Below are 22351 nucleotides of genomic sequence, written 5' to 3' on the forward strand. Positions count from 1 at the left end.
TGAACTTATGTATCTTCATGTAACCTCAATAAAAGAACATTGTTGCAAGGGAGCAGACGAGGGCAACTGGGGTCAAGCGAAGGAACGGCGTTTGTAACATAGCTGTAGGACGATTCATTCTGGCTACTTTCTGAAGTAGCGTATTTTAGCCTACAGATTCCAGACTTTGGTCATTATATACTGTATTTTGCAGACAGTAGGTAAAACAACACAAAGTCATACTTGGGAAAGCAGCTACTTTTTGTGTTTTATATACAAACTCTTTCATAACTCCTGTTGACCAGAGGCTATTTACTAACGTAAGCAAAGATATAGTACATAAAAATAAATTTATGTATCCTCAGAAAATTCAACAACTAAACTTGATCTGAGGATCCTAAAACTTGAAAAAAAAGTGATTTCTGATGTTTGTCCTTTTTAATTTATTTTTATGTACTATATCTTTGCTTACGTTAGTAAATAGCCTCTGGTCAACAGGAGTTATGAAAGAGTTTGTATACAAAACACAAAAAGTAGCTGCTTTCCCGAGTATATTTATGACTTTGTGTTGTTTTACCTACTCTGTGTCTGCATTGCCGTCAGCATATATCTTTATTTATATTATCATTGTAGAACTGTTAAATTTGTTGCAATTTCTGCTATCCTCTTGGCGTGATCGCTCCTGAAAAATACATTTTTATAAGTCAGTGAGAGTTTTTGCCCTGATCAATAAAAGATATATAAAACTCCCTTTGCCAAAAGCTGGTTGCAGCTTCTATCTTATGATATGATTGTTTTTTTCTGGCTCAAACTGACATCATCCGCGAGAGATGTGTTCGACAGAGTCTAGGCCAACGACTCCTTTACAACATTTTAAATCCCGGAAATCAGTTTTAAACCGACAAATACTGTTTTTTCCCCCACTACGTTCTTGAGTTATTAAGGAATGGGTTCCTGGATTTACAGCGATTTTCCCTGTGTTCCGCATCAGCTGAGGGCATCCGGTGCAGGATGGGAAACGTAGGGGGAGGGATGCCTGCGTGAGGAATAAAGCCACAGGCATCTTTTAGTAGTAGCTATTCGGCGTGGATGTACTCGTAAATTAAGAACAAATTCAGATTTTTTTTTTCCAGAAAGCGTTTTGTTTTTATGCCTAAAAGCAGCACAAGGTGCTTATTATCAGTCGGTAATTAACGCGCGTAAAAATGTCCAAATTAAACATCTAATAGAAAAAAATAATATTAATATCCAAAACTCTTCTATATTCGAGACATATTTTCGGCATATTTCGCGTTCTTAATATGTGTTACATGGCCATCGGCCTGGACACACCACAATCTATTTCCAGATGATGAAAACAGGGGGAAGCTATGCTCTTAAAATGGCAGAGATGGATTTAAAAACAGCCACATCAGCGATGGAAGCCTTGGTTCGCGCCACCGTAAGTGTATATCTGTGACATTGTGCTGTTAGTTGATATACGCTGAATATAACGTGGAGTATGAATTTGTATCTATTTATTTCTTTTAAATAAAGAGTAGCTATCATGTTTTATCATGTTTTAAAGGGAAAAAGCGAATTATCGGCGGAATGTCTCTATCACATGGGCCCAATCCGTGTGCTATCTGTTTCTGAACCTCAATTAAAGTCCATTGAAATAAAATAAAACTAAAACATATTTTTCTTATCATCTTTAGCCAATTAAATATTGATCTTCTTCGATTTTTGCTTTACCGACATTAATGAGCTATAGTCGGTAGCCTACATATCGGACTTGAGCTTAACCTCCATTCAAATGTGGCAATTATAATGTCATTAAAAAAATAATAGCATGGGTGCAGACCCAAATGACACGTTTCTTTTTTCGGCACTCTGGATGCTCGTTTCCATGGAGACGAGATGCAGGACTCGGGGCTGCTGCTGAGACAAATAAAAAAAACGTGTATCGATGCATCTGGGAGCATCAAGCATTGCAGGGTTAAAACCTAGAGGTAATTTTTAGACACGGCTCCAACAGAGCGTGGTGGAGTGGTCTTAGAGGTGCACACAGAGCACGTTCAGCAGTCAAAGGCAGTCACGTGCGTTATCTTTTCCGTCGCCATAGCCCGCTTCCTCCAGAGCCCATCGTACCTGCGCTAGGAGAGGTCGTTGTAATCGCTCAAACCCCTCCCCTCTTTGCACTACACAGACACTGCTCTGATCCTGGAAATGCTGTCATGGCGCCTAGATTCCAGGTGAAGGTAAGGATGCGCTGCTTGTTTTTCCCCGCCGGCCTCAGCAGCAGTGCGGACTGTGCGTGTGAGATGGAGGTAGAGAGCCACAGTTTGTAGCTGTGCGCTCAGCCTGCAGGAATCGGAGGTGCTTGAAAATGCGATAGGCTAAGCTGCTAGAGGATGAGGAAAAAGATAGGCCAGAGTTGACATTGGAGAAAATGACTGAGGTGGACTGAGGGAGGAAGGAGGTTATTAGCATTAATCCAGTTTCATACTTCAGTGCAGGTCGTCGCTATCCGCCAGTTCTCTCCGTGTAATTCTAATTTGACTAAGGTGGTGCTATCTGCAAATTGGGTAGATGGTGCGCTATCAGCCAGTATCTGCACAGATTTTTTCATCCGGCTATATTGTATGAATGTAGACCTTTCCTTTTTATATTCCCTTCATAATATTCCAATTGTTCTGCAACCCTATGCATGATCTTTGTGTTTAAATAGCCCTGATGGTGGCATCATATCACATCACAGTGACACAATCCCCAAATCCCCTATGCAGCACTGTCAGTCTGTTTGCTTTGTCCTGGTTTTGAAGTTAACTCATAATGTCTGTGATGCCCTGCAACCAGTTTGGTAGTAGGTTCTGTGTCAAGGGCATCCACAAAGCAAAGGGGGGGGGGGGGGGGGTTCTCATGACTGGGAAAAGGACAACAAATAAAATATATTATTATTCTTAACATCACTGGACATAAAATCTGTGTATTTTTCACACAGACCAGGATGTAATGAGAGTGGAATTAATCTTTTATCAGATCAGAGTGACTGCAGTGGTAAAGTCACAGGTTTATGCAATAGTCAGTGTCCTTTTCTGTCAGATCCATGTCCTTGAGCAGAGCACGCGTTAGGTGCTCCAGAGGTGCGAGTTTTGATTCGCCATCCAGGTCTGTTTGCTGTAGTTTCACAAAGCGAAGGTGCTGCATTGGCAGTAATGTATAAAAAAAGACAAATGCATTATCAAACCTGATTTTGCGTGCTAATATTACACATTACTACACATTTTTACGAAATTTCTTAGAAACAAGTGTGTTATAGAATTTCTGAGTCATAAAGAAATGTGGCTACTGGCTCATGGTCACATGCATGGCTGTGATTTAAGAGATGGGTGGTTGAATAATTAATGCCTCATCTTAATCCATATTTAACAAGATTGGCACCCTGTGTCGCCTGTGTGGCACATCTTTTTCACATTGCTAAGTATTTCTCAGGGTATCTGCTGTGAAGCCGTTTCCCCTCAGTTGTACATCTGCAAGTCGGACTGGTCTAAAACTTGAATGCTGTTCTGGTACTGAGTAAAAATGTATGTATAGAAGTAAGAATCAAAGCTCTTAAGTATAAAACGACATTTGGCTGAGTCATAGTCTTAATTTTGCATCTTTATGCTATAATTGGATAGTTTTAGATTTTAATCAATTCCATTGGCATTCATGTTTGAGAGCTTTTTATGCTGCCGGCAAATTTTAGTTCCATTTATTCAAGTTAAAGTTTTTTTTGTGCACAGTCAGGTGTCTGTGTGCTGCGTTCCTAAACACAATCATCTTCAGGATGTCTGGATACTCAGCCTGTTTTTCTCTACAGCACCATGTGCAGATAGTCATCCTTTGCTTGTTTGCTTCCAACAGTCTAACATGAAGAGCCTGGAGCACGAGTTGCATTGCCCCGTGTGTAAGGAAATAGTTAAACAGCCTGTGGTCCTGCCATGCCTGCACAGCGTCTGTCTCTTGTGTGCCTCCGAGGTCTTGGTAGCAAATGGATACCCGCCTCCAGAGCTTCCACCAGAACCCAACTCACCAGCCTCCACACCCAACACCCGTTCACCTCGTCAGGCACGCAAGCCCACACCTAAAAATGAACAACGGCCCATCGACCGCGTGCTGCGTTCAGGTTTGTAGTACCTCTCTCCATTTATAACCTAAACTAAAAGAAATGGCAACCATGATTTTCCTTAATTTTCTTTGTTTATAACTGGTTTTACTTTTTTGTTTAAGGTCCACACCCCCCTTCACCATCCATGCCACGGTCTCCCGGTTATGGGACGTACCCAGGTAGACGCCGTAAGGAAGGTCCACCCTTGGTGATGATGTTCCCCTGTATCCCCTGCGGCAGAGATGTTGAGCTGGGAGAGAAAGGCCTTACTGACTGTCTGCGCAACCTCACCTTGGAGCGTATAGTGGAGAGGTAAGTATAGACTCAATCTGCAAACAGAAGATTGGGAGCTGTGGCTCAGGTGGTCGAGCAGGCCATCTCAAGGTCAATGGATCGAACCCCAGCTCCTTCAGATGAATGAATATTAGAAAAATGATCGTGTATGTGACTGAGCGAATGAGACTTGCAGTAAAAAGAGCTTTCTGTGTTTAACTTGAGCAGAAAGATGCTATTTGAGTACAGATTCATGACAAAAACAGTTAGATAACCCTACAGATTGCTGATGTCCTTCAGTGCTCATGATGTTTATGGACAAATGTAAATAAGGAGAGGACTTAGACCTGAAAAGCAGAAGGTATGGGAACAGGTCCAAAACTTATTGTCAGTATTCAGCAGCTGAACCAGCACTGAGCGTGCACTGCAACATGCTGTAGCTACCCTGGCTGACCGCATGTTTCCACAGCTTTCCATTCATCACCTGCTCATTACCATTTGTCTCAAGCACACCCATGGGCTCGACTCACTCTTTGTTATAAACATTTGTGTTCCTTTAATGAGAATTTATTTCATGTCCAAATATTCAACTCATTAATCCTTTATTTGCTTGGTTGCCAGGTCCCACTTCATTTAAAAAAAAAAAAAAAGGTGGAACGAGCTCAATAATGTGAGGCTAAATCAGTCTGTCTTCTCTTTCTCGCTTACCTTTCTCAGGTACAGACACACGGTGAGTCTGGGCAGTGTGGCTGTGATGTGCCAATTCTGTAAGCCGCCTCAAACTCTGGAAGCCACCAAGGGCTGTGCTGACTGCAGGTCTAATTTCTGCAATGAGTGTTTCAAACTCTATCACCCATGGGGAACGCCACGGGCGCAGCATGAGCACATCCAGCCTACACTCAACTTCAGACCAAAGGTACTGAAACACTGACACACGCATACTGTTCATCCACATCTGCTTGTGCTAAAATAAAGCATAAGTGACAGCAGACATGAAGTCTTTTGTTACACTTTTCAACAAGACATGCTTTGCTGAGGGTTTATAAGTATTAATTGTATATGTTGTTAAATAAGTGGTAAATCGAGTGTAGTTATATTGCACTGCATTATATAGAAAGTGTGATTGCCATGTGAGGCACAGTTCAAGTTGCATAAAGGACAGTAATTCTACATTACTGTAAGACTGCATGGATGGAACAGTTATGGTTTCTTTCCATGTGCAAAATATGGATTTCTGACCCACTTAAATTGTAACAACACAAGAAGAAAATACAGAGACCCCTTTACATTTACTTTACTTTTGTTTTTCAGAGCCCTCCGCTTGCTCTTTGCTGCTTAGTAAAAGGCAAAGCAATAAATTACCCAGGCATACTCACACTTGTGTGCTACATTCTTGTTTTCTTCCAATCAGTAAAATGTGCTTCAGATTAAATTGTTCTCATCTGTTTTGCCTGTCTCGCTCAGGTGCTGACTTGTCCAGAACACGACCAGGAGAAGCTGCAGTTCTATTGTCGGTCATGTCAGCGGCTGCTCTGCCCCCTCTGCAAACTGCGCCGCATTCACACCGGACATAAAATCCTCCCAGTGGCCCAGGCGTACCAAGCGCTGAAGGTTTGACTCACAATCTGACATCTATCTCTGTCCCGCACAGTGAAAGGTTTACTAGAGGCAGGAATACACACAAAGAATGTAGTAGTGAAGCCAGCATATATGTGAATAGTGTGAAACCCTCCATTTCACAGGTTAAAATAATATATTATAGTAGTCAAAGACTGCTTCACTGCTTCCTCTGACAAACAAACCGAAATCAGCTGATTGTTGCACAAGTGCAAATGCAACCGATAAACAGGATCGATCGGCAGGCAGACTAACAATTCCAAGGAATTGGACTAGAGAACCGGTTCTTGATTCCCGTCCCTATCTATCCTTCCATCTTCTTTCACTTGTCTGGAACACCTCACCCAGGTGCCATCTGACAAGGTCAGATAAACAACCTCAACTCGCTCCTTTTTATTTGGAGAAGTAGCGACTCTGCTCCAAGTCTTTCACGCAAGACTGCAGAGATGAGATTCTGAGCTATCATGGAGGAATTGTTGCGCCACTTAGACTAAGTCCAGATCTCTAAAATAGTTTTGCACTTCACTAACATTTGAAATGCAACCAGCAAATGCAATGAAGGTAAAGATAAAAATGATGCAGTGCTGTTTAAAAAGCTACAGTAATGCAGCTTTAACTGTTAGACAAGCATAGTGTGCAAGATAATGCAGATGTGTGGCTGTGTGAAACTGATAATCTGTGTGCATTTGTTGTTTCTGTGTCGCTTATTTGGTGTTAATTTGACAGGAGAAGATTACAAAGGAGATGAACTACATTCTGTCCAACCAGGACACAGTTTTGGCTCAGATTACCCAGCTGGAGAGTTCCATCACACAGACTGAGGTGATTAATACTTCTGGCCCACAAAATCTCCCAGAACATGGGATTAAAATCAGTCAGCAGCTACTGCAAGTATTTGTTCAGCTTGGCTGTTTAGGATTGGATACTATGTACAACTGCTGCATGTTTCATGCATGATCCAACCTGTTTGACTCTTTTACAGTAAACCTGTTACCTACTATAGCTGGCATCCCTAATCATATCATTACAAACCTATATAACTCCAAAAATGTGTTTTTTCTCAAAGTGTTTTATAATGTTATTTGGACCCTTTTTAAGAATGTACCAGCAGAAGCCTGGTGTTAGTTCTCCAAACTTGTCTTTGTGCTTTTTCCTCACCAGGTAAACAGCGTGTCGGCCAGAGAGCAGCTGGCTCAGAGCATCAGGGATTTGACGGCCGCTCTCGCCGAGCGTCACGCTTCGCTCACCCAGGCTCTGGAGGGGGCACGGCAGAAACGAGGCGAGGCACTGGCTGCTCAAGTGGCGGAGAGACGTGGCTTGTTGGAGCACGCTGGGCTCATGGCGTACACGCAGGAACTGCTGAAAGAAACAGATCAGCCCTGTTTTGTGCAGGCTTCTCGGCAGACTCATAACAGGTTTCCTTTTTGTTTACGTTAAGTAATCACTCTCTGATTTGAATAGATCTTAGATTAGCGCTTTCTTTCTTTTTTTGAGGGGAAATCTTCAGAGACTTCTCTTCCTGCATTCTTCTCTGTGTTGTTTGGCTTCAGGGTAGAAGAAGCAGCCTTAGAATGTATAGGAATCATAACTTCATTGGTTCCAATATAGGATTCATGTTGATCATCTTGCCAAATAAAGAAACAGCATAAGCAGTGTTGTCAGTAAATCCAAAGAATAGCACAAAATGTGTGTATTGTCAAAGTTTCCAGTACCATATTTTTATTCTTGGAGTTGCTTTGCATGAGTCTTATTTATATAATAATAAGCCCCTTTGTTATTTTCTTTCTGTAACAAGCTGTTTTACCTCCCGTGCACCTTTGAGCCTACATTCTTATGACTGGCTGCCTATTTTATTACATTTACTGGGACTATTTGTGCATACCCTTAACTCATTATTTGAAAGTTCAGTTTATTGTTGCATCTGTTATTATAAAAGTAAATATCCATCAGAGAGGAGGCAGGGAACACCCTGGCTAGGTTCAAATGTAAATATGTGAAAGGAAATAAAGAAAGCCCCACATACAGCACAGTATCTGGAAATAAAAACTGAAGGGATGTCACTAATGTGCTGCTTATGTTTTTTATTATAATAGAAATATAGATTAAAAGCAGTCTTATCTTTTATTTATTAATGTATTTTCTTTTTCATACATCCTTTTAAACTGTGAGTCTTCCTCACTGTCCCTCCTGAAAGCCTTTGATTCCTCTGACGCCGCTCTCCCTGTTTTCACTGCACTAGGCTGAGTAAAGCAATTGAGAATCTGCAACATTTCACACTAGCGGCCGATCCATCATTCAGACACTTCCAGCTGGACGTCTCCAAAGAACTTAAACTCCTGACAGAGTTGAACTTCATCCAGGGTGAGGAGGGTTCTAGTTGAAGGTTAAAAAAAAGATACGAATGAAATAGCGTAAGAGCAAGTTTTCTATTAACTTTCTAATTAAACATTCACTGTCTAAATAATTTCATACCAACTACATGCGAGTGGGTTATAGAATTATTATTATTACATATATAACATAACTTAAAAATTTGATCTAATCATTATGTTATTGCCATAGTGCCCTTGGCTCCAGTGATCGATACCCAGCGTAGTCTGGCCTACGACCAGCTGTTCTTGTGCTGGCGACTGCCCCCGGAGTCTTCACCATCCTGGCACTTTTCTGTAGAGTATCGCCGTCGTGGTGTAGTACCAGGAGGAGCGTCCAGAGGTGGGATCAGAGGAGGACTGGCTGCTGCACGCTGGGGCTGGCAGCGAATGGACGAAGTGAGTGGAAGCAGCGCTGTGATTGACAGGTTGGAAATGGACAGCGTGTACGTGCTGCGGGTGAGAGGCTGCAACAAGGCGGGCTACGGAGAGTACAGTGAGGAGGTGTACCTGCACACCCCGCCTGCACCAGGTGAGGGCACACACCGAGCTTCTTAGTTGTCCTTATTAACAACTGAACAGGACGACTTTGTCACAGTGTAAACACACCCAAACAACATGGCTGTTTGAGGAAAAAACAAAACAAACCAGAAACATGTCAAACTAGTTTGACGTGAGGTTGTTTACATGCATGTCACAGATTGTCCTGGGAAAGCAACCACACCTTGAAACTGGACTACAACCAGTTTTATACCATATATATTTTTGGGAGTCAATGTTTTATTTATGAGATCTTATCTGACGACTCAACATTTACCCCAATTAATAATCATGACTATGACACCAAGCAATTGCACCCCAGTTTAAAGTGCAGTGACTTTCAGGCATTGCTTCAAAAAGGTTCAGATGGTTTCCTGCATAAAGTTTTTTAAATTTTCTGCACAAGCAGCCTCTGTAAGCACTGTGACTTTGTCAGAATTATCAGCTTATGATTGTATCTCTCTTTCACCAAGCTAACTGATAATAAACATGCTGTGTATGAACACTGTTGTGTAAAAGTATTCGCCCCATCTGTCTTAGTTTTCTTCATATGTCACACTTACATGTTTGAGATCATCAAACTAATTTTAGTATTAGACGAAGATGATGCAAATACATAAAGCACGTTTTTGTATGATGATTTTAATTCTCAGCAAGGGGGGGGGGAAGCTATCCAAGCCTACACGGCCATGTGTGAACAAATAATTGCCCCCTAAACCTAGTCATTGGTTGTGATGGCAGCAAGAACTGCAATCCAGCTTTTGCAACACCTGCCAGTGAGTGATTCTCCCAGTCAGTCCGGCTCTGGAGGACTTTTGTTTCAATTCTGCCAAACTGGAGGGTTTTGCGTGTCACACTACCACAACCATATTTGACTGTTGCACGAGTGCTTTTATGTTAGTTTTATCTTGGATTTTATGAGCAGCAAACCTTCAAAACCTTCCAAAAGGTTCAACTTTAGTCTCAGTCATCAGTCCACTGAATATTTTCTCAAAAGTCTTTGGGATTATCAGTATGTTTTTTGGCTTTTTTTTTGGCTGGCCACCCCTGGTTAAAGAGTGGAGGAGGACTCTGTGGTTTGTTGATGGCCCAAAGTCTTAGAAATGGCCTTGGTAACCCTTTCAAGACTGAGAGATGTCACTCATTTTGTTTCTCATCTTTTCCTTTAGATTGTGGCATAATGTGTTGCTTTTTCAGATCTTTTAGCTTACTTCACTATCAGACAGCTTCTTTTTAAGTGATTCTTGATTCAATCGGGCCTGGGTGTGACATGTTAAATTAAATTCATCTGTCCAAAAAAATGTTGTTAATCACAGTTAATTAAGGATTTAACAAGGGAGATAATTACTTTTTCCATACAGGTCCAGGTAACTTTTTCCACTTTAATTAATGAAATCACTATTTAAAAACAGCATTTTGTATTTACTCTGGTAATATTTTTCTAATATTAGAATTCAATTGATGATCTGAAACATTAAATTTGGGATAAATATGCATGAAACTAAGAAATCAGGAAGGTGGAAAATACTTCAACAGTACAATCACAGCACTGTACAGAAACTGTAAATTTGTTAGACAAGAGTCACATTTTAAGTCACTTGAAAAGCCATAATGTGATAAAAATTTGCTTGTTATGTACATTCCACGAGTAGTTTAATTTAACTGACCTGCGATCAGATTCCCTTGAACACCTTTAGGTTAGACTCTTATGCAGAGCTGGTTTAAAGGAGCAGTCCAACCTGATTTTAGTCCCAGCTCCCAACATGGAAGAATCGTCAGGAGACTCTTAGCACACCTTAATGAACTGCATGTGTTTTAGTGTCATTCACATCTTGCAGGGTTAACAATGTGCACTGTACAAACCATAATCCTCAAAAGTATGAAAATATTAATACCTGAAACAAAAGCAACTGCAGAAAATAAATAAACAAGAAAAACGGTGTAAACACGCAGCCCACTTTTCTTGGTGAAAGCTTTATTACTTGGACTTTATTTTCTGATTTATTTTGTCTGTTTCTCTCGCCATGCAGGCACGTTGCTTGTAACAGAAACACAGAAACTGGCACCAACATTAACTTAGCTCACAGTAACTGTGCATGCTGGAGGTAAAACTGTAAGAAAACATACCCAGAGTAAACACCCAGTAAACAGTTCTTGGCTCACAACGTCTTTTGTGTTTTTTTTTTTTTGTTTTTTTTAAACTAGCGTAGCTAAATACAGCAGGCATCTCTGTTACTCTTCCAAATACATTTGCTGTACCTCAAGACCCCAAGGTCTTTAGACAGTATCAAATATGTTATAATTACTATGAAAGGAGATATGAATTTGGATGGTTTATCCCTCTGTTGAGTGTAAAATGCATCACACACACTTGACACGTTCACCACATCGCACCCATTTTTTGTTTTTTCATTTAAAATGAAAGCATTGGAATGCTTGCTGTGGTGAAATGCTTAAAAATCCATTCTCTTTTCTTTTCTGTCATTCCAATTTTTCCTTTCTCACTTATTTCCACTTCTCTCTCTCTCTTCACTTTTGAATCATCTTCACTTTCTTACTCTTTATTTCCTCATCTTTCTCTCATGTATTATTTCCATTTCACAGCTTTCTACTTGTCATCCTCAACTGTGCTACTTCCACGCTGCCAAACTACGTGCCTCCTACAGAACGTAAGAAGTGCACTCATACGTATCCTCTCACCAAATCTCTGTACCCCATACCACTAAATTATTTGGTCTTTTCCCTGTTTCTCTTTACGGTCATCCCACACATCCTCTGTTCTTCCACCCCTGCTTAGACACCCACTCATCCCTCCGCCTCCCACTTTAGCTCCTGTAACGAGATCTCTCTGAGTGCTGATGAGGTTTGCGGTTTGTTAAGACCTGAGGCTTAACAACATGGATCTGATTCAGATCTAGGGCTTTTTAACCATCGATTTGAGTGATTGTTGAATTCCTCGTGTCCTTGTTGGCTGTTGTTTCCTTCCTGCTATTGCATATCTTCCCACTGTACTTCCTGTGGAAATACTGCACTTAACGCTGCCAAAGCTTCTGTATTTTACTTCCTGAGTCATCAGTGCATTGTGTGGACCAGTGTCCTTTTCTCTTCCAGTGCTGGTGGAAGGAGGTGCATGCCTACTCTGTGGTCCTCTCCCTCTTGGCTCTCCTCTCAGCTGCTTCTTATTCTCCTCACTGTTTTTCTCTTTGCCGTTTTCTGATTGTAAATCTGTCTGTCACCTCCTGTCACTTCTAAAACCCCCATGTGTCATCTCTGTATGCACCTGTCCCTTTGTTTTCTCAATTTTCCCTCTTTCTTGCCTCCATTCTCTTCTTCTTTCCCCTCCCTCTGCTGTGTCCTCTGTCACACTCTCTCCTCTCAGTGCTTAACTTCTACCTGGACTCTCGCTGGGGTCTCCACGCCGACCGCCTGGTGGTCAGCAAAGAGCAGCGTTGTGCCCGCAGCGTTCCTGGTCTCTCTCTGCTGCAGGCTGCCGACCACGCCCTAACTTCCTGTCACCTGACTTCTGACCTACTTGTAGGGGATGTAGCCATTACACAAGGACGGCACTACTGGGCATGCTCAGTGGAGCCTGGGTCTTACCTTGTGAAGGCAAGTGAATTCATGTGCACACATTTCAACAATCATTGGTTATTATTAATCTTTGCCTTTTTTTCCGCAAAGTGTCTCTGTTCTGTCTTCCTCCCCTCAGCCCCCCACCGCCCCCCCACTGTTGACAAAGTGCTTGCTCATAGGGTTTAATCTGATTGTTGGGGTTTTCTGTTTTCTCCATATTATTGCAGGATTTATACTTATAATATAAAGTGCCTTAAGTCCTTGTGATTTGGCACCATTTAAATAAAACTGAATTGAACTGAGCATTTCATGAAAACGTACTGCCAGGTCAATATTCCCATTACTGTGTGTAGAGTATAGTATAGACTTTTTTAAAAAAAACCTAAATATTCCAGATTAAAAATGCTTTAATCTTCTTAAAAAAAGTACCAAATTTGAGCACTGCTTAAGGCCACAGGTCATCAGATTAAGAAAGACTAATAAAAACAAATGTGGTCGGTGAAACTCAAGGAAAATAAAATTTGTGTTTTTATGTTTATGTTTTTGTGTCGTGACTGCAAACTACCTTTTAACAGTTTCTATTTTAGTTTGAAGAAGAGCACTAGAACAGACAAATGGCCTCTTTGTCCAAACAATCTCAAAGTACAAACTGGCCTGTGTGATACCCAGAGGTCCGAGATGTACGGCTTTAAGGGTATTAAAAAAATCATAAAATCTAAATTTAAAATGTCCTCAGAGTTGGTGTGAGGAAGGTTCAATGGGAATGATATGTTAATGAAGTTAAAGTGTGATTTCATCATATTTGGTACAATGTAAGATCAGCCTTCTGTCATTTCATTCAACCAAAATGAAATGTTTGAATGAAATGACAAAGTGTGTGTGAATTTAAACACACTGTCTGCCGCCTTCCTTTTTAAAATGAGCCCTAATCCACTTATAATAGTGACACAAACCCAGAGAACACATAAACCCACCACGCGGACTACAAGCAGTTTGTTCTCATTTCCGTGCCTCACCCTTGCTCCCTTTTCCAATTTATTTACCTCTCATTAGTAGATGGGGATCTGCCTTGTCTAGGAGTCGCAGCCAATCCCCTCTGAGGCTTTCCCCAAAGTGCAGCCTCAATTCATGCTTACGCCATCTGCTGTTATCTATTAGAAATGCTGTCGAATCTAAATGAGGAAATGGTTCCAGCTTGTGAAATAACCCAAACTATACTGAAACTAATATACCTAATAACTGTAATTCTCTTTTTCTCCATGGCTCTATTTAAAGGTAATATAAACTCCAGAGTTTTAACTACATCATTTATTTTCTCAATGCAGATTCCAGCTGCCATAGATTGAGAGGCAGACAACCCTTCACACCTATGGACAAATTAGAATTGCCAATTAACTTAACTTACTTGGGACGACGTCTGAGTACCAGAAAGGCCCCAGCCAATATCAAAAAGGCTGACATATCAAATATGTCACCCTTATTTACCCCAATAAGGGCGACATACAACAGCTTCCCATGTATTCTTAATGATGGGTTTTGATACCTCGTATATATTAATAAAGATATTGTCTGATGAGCATTAGAATAGTTTCCAGGTTTTTAATCAAGGGTAGCTGCTCAGTTCAGAAAAGAGCTTCAATGGTTACTCCTATTGTTTTAAGAAAAAGGCTAATCCATTCTTTAAAATGCATCCACTTAATTAAAATAAGGACAAAATTGGATAACTTAAATGAGGTTTGCTATAAAAATAAGTTCTTTATCAATTACACAATGGTTGTTTCTCTTTTCTTTTTGGAACAGGTGGGAGTGGGCCTGGAGTCCAAACTGCAGGAGTGGTTTCACCTTCCACAAGACATGGCCAGTCCCCGGTGAGCAAAGAAAATATGACAGCTCCAGATCCAGCCTAATAGATTTTAACTCCAGCAGTGATGATCATGCAAATTACGATTTACTACAATATTAATGCTTATTTATGTGTATTTAGGATCCACTCTTCAAATAGGATTACAGATTAGGTTTAATTTAGTATAAACAAAATCTTAGGTGTGCAAAAAGTAGGAGGCTCTAAATACTTGACTCCACCTGCCAACATTTGTCACACATGCTGTGACTGCAACACCACAAAAACTAGTTTAAAGAAAGAAAGCCGGTGGTCAGAAAAGAACTTAAGAGCTCGCTCTGTCTCTCTGCAGCTACGACCCAGACAGCGGCCATGACAGCGGCGCAGAGGATGCCCTGGATTCTGCGCCGCCCTTCTGCTTTCTGACTATGGGGATGGGTAAAATCTACCTGCCGCAGCACAGCTACCACCATCAACAGCGGGACACCAACAGCAACGGCCATTCATCGCCCGCTGGCCTCACTTACCCGCTGCCGCCCCGGCTCGGTGTGTGCCTTGACTTTGAGAAAGGGCGCGTCACGTTCTACGATGCCCATTCCTTGCGGCCTCTTTGGGAAGGCCACGTGGATTGCACCGGCCCCGTGTGCCCCGCTTTCTGTTTCATTGGTGGAGGGGCCCTACAGCTTCAAGAGCTGGTAGCCAATCGCAACGCAGATCAGACTCCGGTCAGACGGGTGACCATCCAGCCGCGAGTTTCCAATTTAAATAATGGCTGATCTGAAGTTGGTAATCGGGAATGTATTTGGTTAATTTGTGAAGTATTTACAAAGCTAGAGCGAAAAGTTAGACATCTCAGCGACTTTGGTTTGTATTTAATTTTCTTCTACAAGAAAATGTTTCTATAGCAACAAATATGCAATGTAATTATGTTTCTTACATTTTTGTTACATGCAGTTTTGCAAGAGTTACTGCTTAAGTAGTGTCTGGACTATCCAGCACCTGATATGTAATTATATCTTTGATGCTTGCACTTGTAGCCAGGCTATACTGCATACATTTATAATGCTAATGTATACATAGCTTCACACAGTGTCGTCTTTCATGTAGAAGCTTTTATTCTGTCATTTCGTGTCCTTAATGGTTCTCTTTTGTTTCAGAGATATGAACATTATGTGAATACAAAAGAGCTTTTATTGCATCTATAACTAAATCTGTGTTTAACCACAGCTAATGCTAGTCATTCAGCCATTATGATCCCAACCAAAGTGATTGTTTTTCTGGGATGTAAATGTGGTAAATTAGAGGTAGAGAGGAACAATGAGGCAATACTGTAATTAGAGGCTCCAATTATACCTCTGCTGCACAGCTAATCACTAGTTTCCACACTTCTGTTTGTGCATCGCTGTTTTGGATTTCAAATAGTCTGATGTTTGTCTGTGTGTGTGCGTGAGTGTATGTGTGTGCATTTGGGTGTTTAATTCCCTGTTTTCACGGGGGCGTGTGGCTTGACTGATAACGGCACCGACTGGCAGATAGTGAAAACTTGTTTTCTCGCACACAATACTTTGGATTTTTTTCCCCCAACCTTGCTTGATTGTAAGTTAATGAGCAGCGCTTCTCATGAAAAGAAACAGAAGATTAACGTGTAAACTTCGTCTGCTGACAGAATGTTTGCAAAAGAAAAATGGATTAAGGAAGGAAACACTGAATAAATTCAAATTGTTTAAATTATTACAGACTCACCTTCTGTTTCATTGTGTTGCCGTGGTTGTTAGAATTCAATCAGCGTTTCAGACTGTTCTTAATCGGCGTCTTTACTGTGCTCCGGCAGTGAAACGTTGGCGCCGTTTCAGCGCTAGGGGGCAGCAGTACTCCGTCTCTGAGCAAAGCACTAGAGACACACGCAGTTACTGTAATGGTCTGAATACATTTATTTGGAAAGGAGAATCACTGAGGATGTTCCCCATATATTATTTGGTATGTGATACTGGTAAACAAATGACTGAAATGTGCTGCTAACCTTATTCTTAAATACAAAGATAAATATTTGCTTTGTCTTTCTTTTTTTTGCCATATAAAGAAAATATTATGATGATGAAGGTGATGAAGAAGAATTAAGGAATTGTCAAACTTAGTTCTAAAAAAAAATAGAGAGCCACAGGTTTGATCACTTGAATTAAATAAATAACAAATTAACAAACCAAGTTTGCTCTGCTTTCTTTGTGAGCGATCTCTAAAGTTGACCTATTATACTTTTCCTTTTTTTCCATCATACATGTCCTGTTACAGTTGTGGATGCTTCTATTAAACAAATCAAATTATGAGGCCAGCTTATGTATACAAGTAATTGCTATCAACCAAGTGCAATTCAATGCAGTTTTATTTATATAGCGCCAAATCACAACAACAGTTGCCTCAAGGTGCTTTATATTGTAGAAACCTAGGGAAGAACCAGGCTTTGGGAGGGATGGCCATCTGTATGACCAGTTGGGGTGAGGGGCACAGAACTCTTTCAGAGTTTTTTCTACTCTTGGATCTACATGAAGTGTTTCTAAAATGACCGCTTGTGTGATGGTGAGTTTGAAGGTTGTCTGTCTCAAGTTGCCCTGCAACAAACTGGCGACTTCTCCAAGGTGTACAACCTCTCACTCTCACCCTACTACACCTGAGCTAGGCAACAGCCTCCCACGAACCTGAATTGAATAAGTGGAAGAAGATGGATGGATCTGTATGATGTCAAAAAATGGGGATAATCTCTATAAAATGGTCATCTTGGACGCATTTCTCTGTCTGAACACGGCACCCCACCCACATGGTGTTCAAGCTCTCCATTTTTGAAGGGCAGCCAATCAGAGGAAAGTTGGCATAAAGACAGAGTAGCAGTTTGTTTCAGACCGAGTCTCGGTTTAAGACGGATCGTTTAGAAGTGTAAGTCATGCGAAGCTACTTTAGTAAAGGCAAGGATTTAAATATGAATTTTAAAATGAACATGTTTAAAATTCGCAGCTTACCACATTAGCATACTTGTGGCATATATCTACATGTGGTTGTTTAGCATAATACAAATTATTCATCTATTTGTTAAGGGGCCAAACTGATGCCAACTCACATTCAATGTACACAAGTGGCCTGAAAATCTTGAAACACAAATGCACATGGGAGGACACAACCAGAGAGCAGCCTTTGGACTTTAAACCATTACACCTCTAATGATTTGCTACACTTTGGCCACTGATAGCTGTGGCATTAAATCATTCACTTAACAGCACACAAACCTTTACACGTTGGCTGATCTAACTCATAAAGTCTAACCGGATCACTCATGCCAAGTTCCCGAACTCCACAGAAAAAGCATTCATTGCCAAACGATCTCTTGGAATTATGTGCTGTAAAGGATGTGTAGGATGTACCAGTAAATCAAATTTTACTGTTTACACAAATGCAATAAAAAGTTAACTTATAACAGACATTCTGTACGTGCCCTTTAGACCCAGGCTGCTGCTAACATAGTGACTAAGACAGGAGTTTACTCTGATAAAGCAAAAAAAGACGTCACCTGTTGGTTGAAACAGACTGGTGACTTGGTAGATATTTCCAAATGTTTAGATGTTTGCCCTTTCCTCATAACAAATAATATGCTTATGGTTTTTTTCCATGTTTCGAAAATAACATCCCTGCTCATGAGATTCTTTTGGTCAATGAAACAATCGGGGTGAGAGCAATGAATAGAGATGACCATCTGCTTTTGATAGATGTATTAACACCTCACATGTGCAGGCACTTAGCATTCCTTATGTAAATGTAATGTAAATCACTGCCGTTTACCTTTTATGAGCTTCAATATGAAAATCCACATATGTGTTTAATTGGACCCACATTCAAGGGGAAGCTGTATGGGGATTTGGGATTGCCTCGACCACAAAGGGAAAATAAAAAATGAAGGAGAAAAAGAGAGATTGAGAGAAAAATAATAAAGCGTATAGCCTTGACACAAGCCAAGGTTCTTTCTTTTTTTTTTAACGTCCTTATGCACACAGATAAAAATACAACCTCCAAAGGGAGATTTAGCTCTGATCCCCCATGATATAGAAGAAGTGGAATGTACTGTAAAGTATGAATATGGCCTGCGCAACCTTCCACCTACCCCCCTGCTTGCTTGCTGCACCTCTCTTCTTTTAGTCCAAATCTGTAACAGATTGGGTTTAGTCTGACTGGAGGTATGCAGCCACAACACCACATGTAGGGGTCTGCATAATCCCTCCTTTGAGTATTAAGCACACAGCATGGGCATTCTTTTAAAGACCTGGCAGGAATTACTAATACATAATCTCCATGATCATCATTTAGTATAGTTCAAGGGGAGAGGATGGGGGTGGGGAGGAGGCAATCATTTGAATTTATGAGGGATCTCGGGGGTATATACAATCTGTGAGAGACAGTGTGTGGTGCCATCTGGAGAACACATAGGACTCGGTCTGCTGGAATCCCCAAACCCAGCCAACATGGAGCTGAACGTCATGTTCAAGAGGCCTGAGATGTTTGTTTAATGCACAGAGTGGTTTCTATAGCCTGAAGGGGAATACATTGTTTAAGAGGAACCAACTTAATGCTATTCTGCTGAGTCAAAACTATTACCATGGTTCTTTGTGATGGAGGCCGGCACTAAGAATTAAACAGACAGGGGGGTGAATAATTTTTAAAAAGACATCATTATAATGCGCATGTGATTCAAAGTTGATTTTGCCAGCTCCCACTAAAACACAGCAGCAAAACTTTTATGTAATTGAAGAAGTACATTTATTCTTAAATAACCGGACAAACTTTTTATATATATGCAATCACAACAGGCGACGAGTCCTCCTCCATGTGACACAGGTTATTTGCCGAAAGGATTGAATCACACTCAGATCATTCGCTTCTTTTACTGAGTTTGCGCCGCCTTTAAATTTAATAACGCTGCCTGGATATTTTTCTTCCAGACGCAGTGATTGCTGAAACATTTATGTTCCTTTTACCCGTCCATCCATCTCCACATGAGACGAAATGGAATTCATAATATACAACTTCCTGCTTTTATCGCATTGATGATCTAAATCGAGGTAGGAGGGGGAGAAAAAATCAATCAGCTAAATGTTGGCTAAGAGGATTTGAGGGGCATAGCAGGGCCATCTCTCCTCACTATTCTAAATGAGGGGTGACAGTAATGCTTGACGGAGCCCATATGGCCACTGTAACCCACTGCACTGCAATTGTGAGGGAAGACACAGGGCTAAGTCAATTTAATGTTTACACTCCGGTGGCATATCCCACTCTATTGGATTTGTTTACTAAGCTTTGTATTCTCAATTGAATGATACAATTAGCATTATGCAATGAGTGTGTAGTGGAAGGCGTGACACATACGCCGCGCAGCCCTACAACTAGCATGTTTTTGGCATGATACTGTACATTACAGGCCTAGATGTTAAGAGTTACCACTCCCATGTACGTCTGTTAAATATAAAGCTGAAGCTTTTTCTTGGCTAGAAGTAGTGACTCCTTAGAGAAGGAGCCTCAAACATATGGAGCCAGAGCCAGCCTGCCAAAGGATCCAATTGGACCCAGCGCATGGGTTTGCAATGTGTAAAAGTGCAGCAAAGTCATTAATAATTACAGCACTTCAAAGGAAGAGAATGCTATTGCTGAAAATTAGGTGATTGCAGCATTACTGCAGAGGTTGGGAATGTCTGGGTAATTTTACAAGTTTTGAAAGATGTTGACAAAAGTTATTTGACTCATAAAGATGTAAAATTTGGTTGTTGTTAGGATCTAAGTGGCCTACTTCATGTGAAGATGAGCAAATGTGAAAAAACTGAGATGTACTGTTGAATTAAGCTTAGAGTATTTTGTTTTCAATGAGACACTTCAGGCTGTTCGTCGTCTGTTTTGTAAAAAGCTGGTTCATTAAATGTGGGCTTTTTAATGTTTCATTCCACTGGGGAAATTTTCAAGGTTTTTCGTCTTATTATCATCATTATTATTTTATACATATTATTATGCATGGGTTTTACAGGCCAGTGAACTGGGACTGCATGTGGCCCATGAACTAAAATGGGTTTGACACATATGACACCCCTGGAAACCTCTGGTATACACAGTGGCTGTTTCCTCCTGTTAGACACAAAATTTGATCTTTTAGTTTAATTTTTGACAAGAAAGTAAGCAACTGTATTTTGCATAATGCTGAACTATCACTCTAACCTCTTAAACCAACAATGTGAATGCCTCACGTTGCAGATTGATTTTACGCTAACCTGAAAAGAATGGTTCACTGGTTAGAACCATTAAAATCCTGTCTTTTCAATCAAGTGAGTGAAGTGAACCAAACTTTATTGCATAGCTTTTGGCCCTAAGGTGTAACTTTTAGGATGGCGTAGCTTCAGATTTAGTATGTCTGTAGTCTCTGCCTGTAACTTAACAACTTGGATATTACTGTTTCCATAAAACCGAGGCGTGGGAATAGCATTTTAAAGAAACTAATGGTACAGAATCTTTGTAACAAATGGTGTGAGCAGGTGTGGGGCCAGTGCATGTGTGGTAAGAAATCAAGATTTTGGATTGAGCTTTACAGTATGCACTGTGACATATCCACTCAGTAAATCAGTCAGTCAGTCAGGACGCAGCACACTGAGATTGGTTTTCCACCATGGTCAAACATGCTGAGTCGGACCTCAATGTCCCCTGCACAGTAAAAATTCCAGGTTTCTGAAAAGGAAAAAGGCAATTCAAATCAGCGTGTCAACAGGGGATCTGTAAACCACACGTTTCCTGGACGGCTCTGTCAAGACCAGCTGTGCACACATCATAGCCTGTCTGATCTGTGTGTGCACTGTTAAAGAAAGATGGACATGAAGGGGGGAAAAAACACAAAAAGAAGGAGACGTGGGAAGTAATACCAACAGACACACTCAAAACATGTAATAGAGAAGGGGGAGTAGGTATTTAATCTGTGAAAACAAATAGGACCAGCTTTCTGAAGTCTAATGACTCCTTAGGGCTATCTGTTACCACCCTGCAACAGCCCACCCTGGCCTTCGTTTCTGTGCCTCATCACCTTCCAGATGCTCACCCAGTGAAGGGGTGAAAGGTTGGCAGGTGCCTTAAGGAGCAGGGAGGAGCCTCGGGGTCAGATTTCTGTGAGGTTGAGCAGTCGTGATCTTTGGGTTGAGAGGGGTGGCGGGGCAATATGGCTTGTGTCAAGATGGGCATGACTGCAGAGCAGCAGTCTGACCCAATCAACTTCATTTATGGGTAATGACAGACAGACAGCCTGTCTGATGTGGTGGCCTCATTGAGCTGCCACTTCCCACCCCAAATCCATAGTCCTCCAATCCTTGACCTGTAGCATTTCAACATAAGGTCAATGGCAGTCACCAGCGGCATCAACAATGGCGTATCTTTGTGTGGTTTCAATTGCAAAACTGACCTGTAAATGTGAAATAAATTATTTACTTCACCTTTCAAGCGCCAGGCGCTGATTACATTTGGCGTACCGCGCAATAGCTTAACTCTGTAGCTGCTATAAATGCATAATTAGTTTGTAGAGTAAATCAATAACGTATGGATTTATGCTTGGATGACCAAATCTATGCGATTTCCCCATTCATGCAAAGCAAGAAAAGAAACAAGAAAGGTCATTCTCTGCATAATGAGACACCAAAAGCGATATCTTGAATGCAGTCAGTGATGCTCGCATCCATCGACTGGGCGTAATTAGTTTTTTGTCTTTAACTTGATGTTCAGTTTGGCAGATCTGCCTATTTAATGCTTGTTTCAGTTTATCCCAGACCTCCTTAATACAGTATAGTGAAATAAAGTTTGCCATGTCTACACTAAAATCAATGCGCTTTGTCTTCCTGATGGTCTATAGCTGCATTTAATTTAGCAATACAGAAGCATCTCCCAAAGAGCTGTTTGCATCGCCTCTTTCAAGGGAAAACAATGTAGTGAGCAGATCGGACTACTAGACAGAATTCCCCCTTCCTGCCA

At 41.0% G+C, this 22351-nt stretch overlaps 1 protein-coding gene and 1 long non-coding RNA gene across 4 annotated transcripts; one reads left to right on the forward strand and one right to left on the reverse strand.

Moving 5' to 3' along the window:
• Window positions 1-811: 811 nt before the first annotated feature.
• On the forward strand, window positions 812-16054 carry LOC113015321 (tripartite motif-containing protein 46-like). Of its 3 annotated transcripts, XR_013904426.1 has the most exons (13): window positions 812-1420; window positions 3868-4129; window positions 4234-4423; window positions 5102-5300; window positions 5849-5995; window positions 6728-6823; window positions 7163-7416; window positions 8241-8362; window positions 8564-8902; window positions 11515-11579; window positions 12290-12519; window positions 14284-14351; window positions 14676-16054. XR_013904426.1 is itself a non-coding variant. In XM_026157317.2 (12 exons), exons 1-12 carry the CDS (start codon window positions 1328-1330, stop codon window positions 15097-15099), a joined length of 2424 nt encoding a protein of 807 aa, XP_026013102.2. In that variant the 5' UTR covers window positions 835-1327; the 3' UTR covers window positions 15100-16054. The 3 variants fall into 3 exon arrangements, 2 of the variants coding, with proteins under 2 accessions (XP_026013102.2, XP_026013103.2); XM_026157317.2 differs by lacking the exon at window positions 11515-11579 and having other exon boundaries at window positions 835-1420; XM_026157318.2 differs by lacking the exons at window positions 812-1420; window positions 11515-11579 and adding an exon at window positions 2064-2219.
• Window positions 8068-12291, reverse strand: LOC145423374 (uncharacterized). Its single transcript, XR_013904427.1, has 2 exons — window positions 10578-12291; window positions 8068-8992 (listed from the first exon to the last, which is right to left on the reverse strand). It is a non-coding gene; the product is annotated as an uncharacterized LOC145423374 (long non-coding RNA).
• Window positions 16055-22351: the final 6297 nt, after the last annotated feature.

The sequence above is a fragment of the Astatotilapia calliptera genome, chromosome 22 (genome assembly GCF_964374335.1).
Source record: "Astatotilapia calliptera chromosome 22, fAstCal68.1, whole genome shotgun sequence".
Lineage (NCBI taxonomy): Eukaryota > Metazoa > Chordata > Actinopteri > Cichliformes > Cichlidae > Astatotilapia > Astatotilapia calliptera.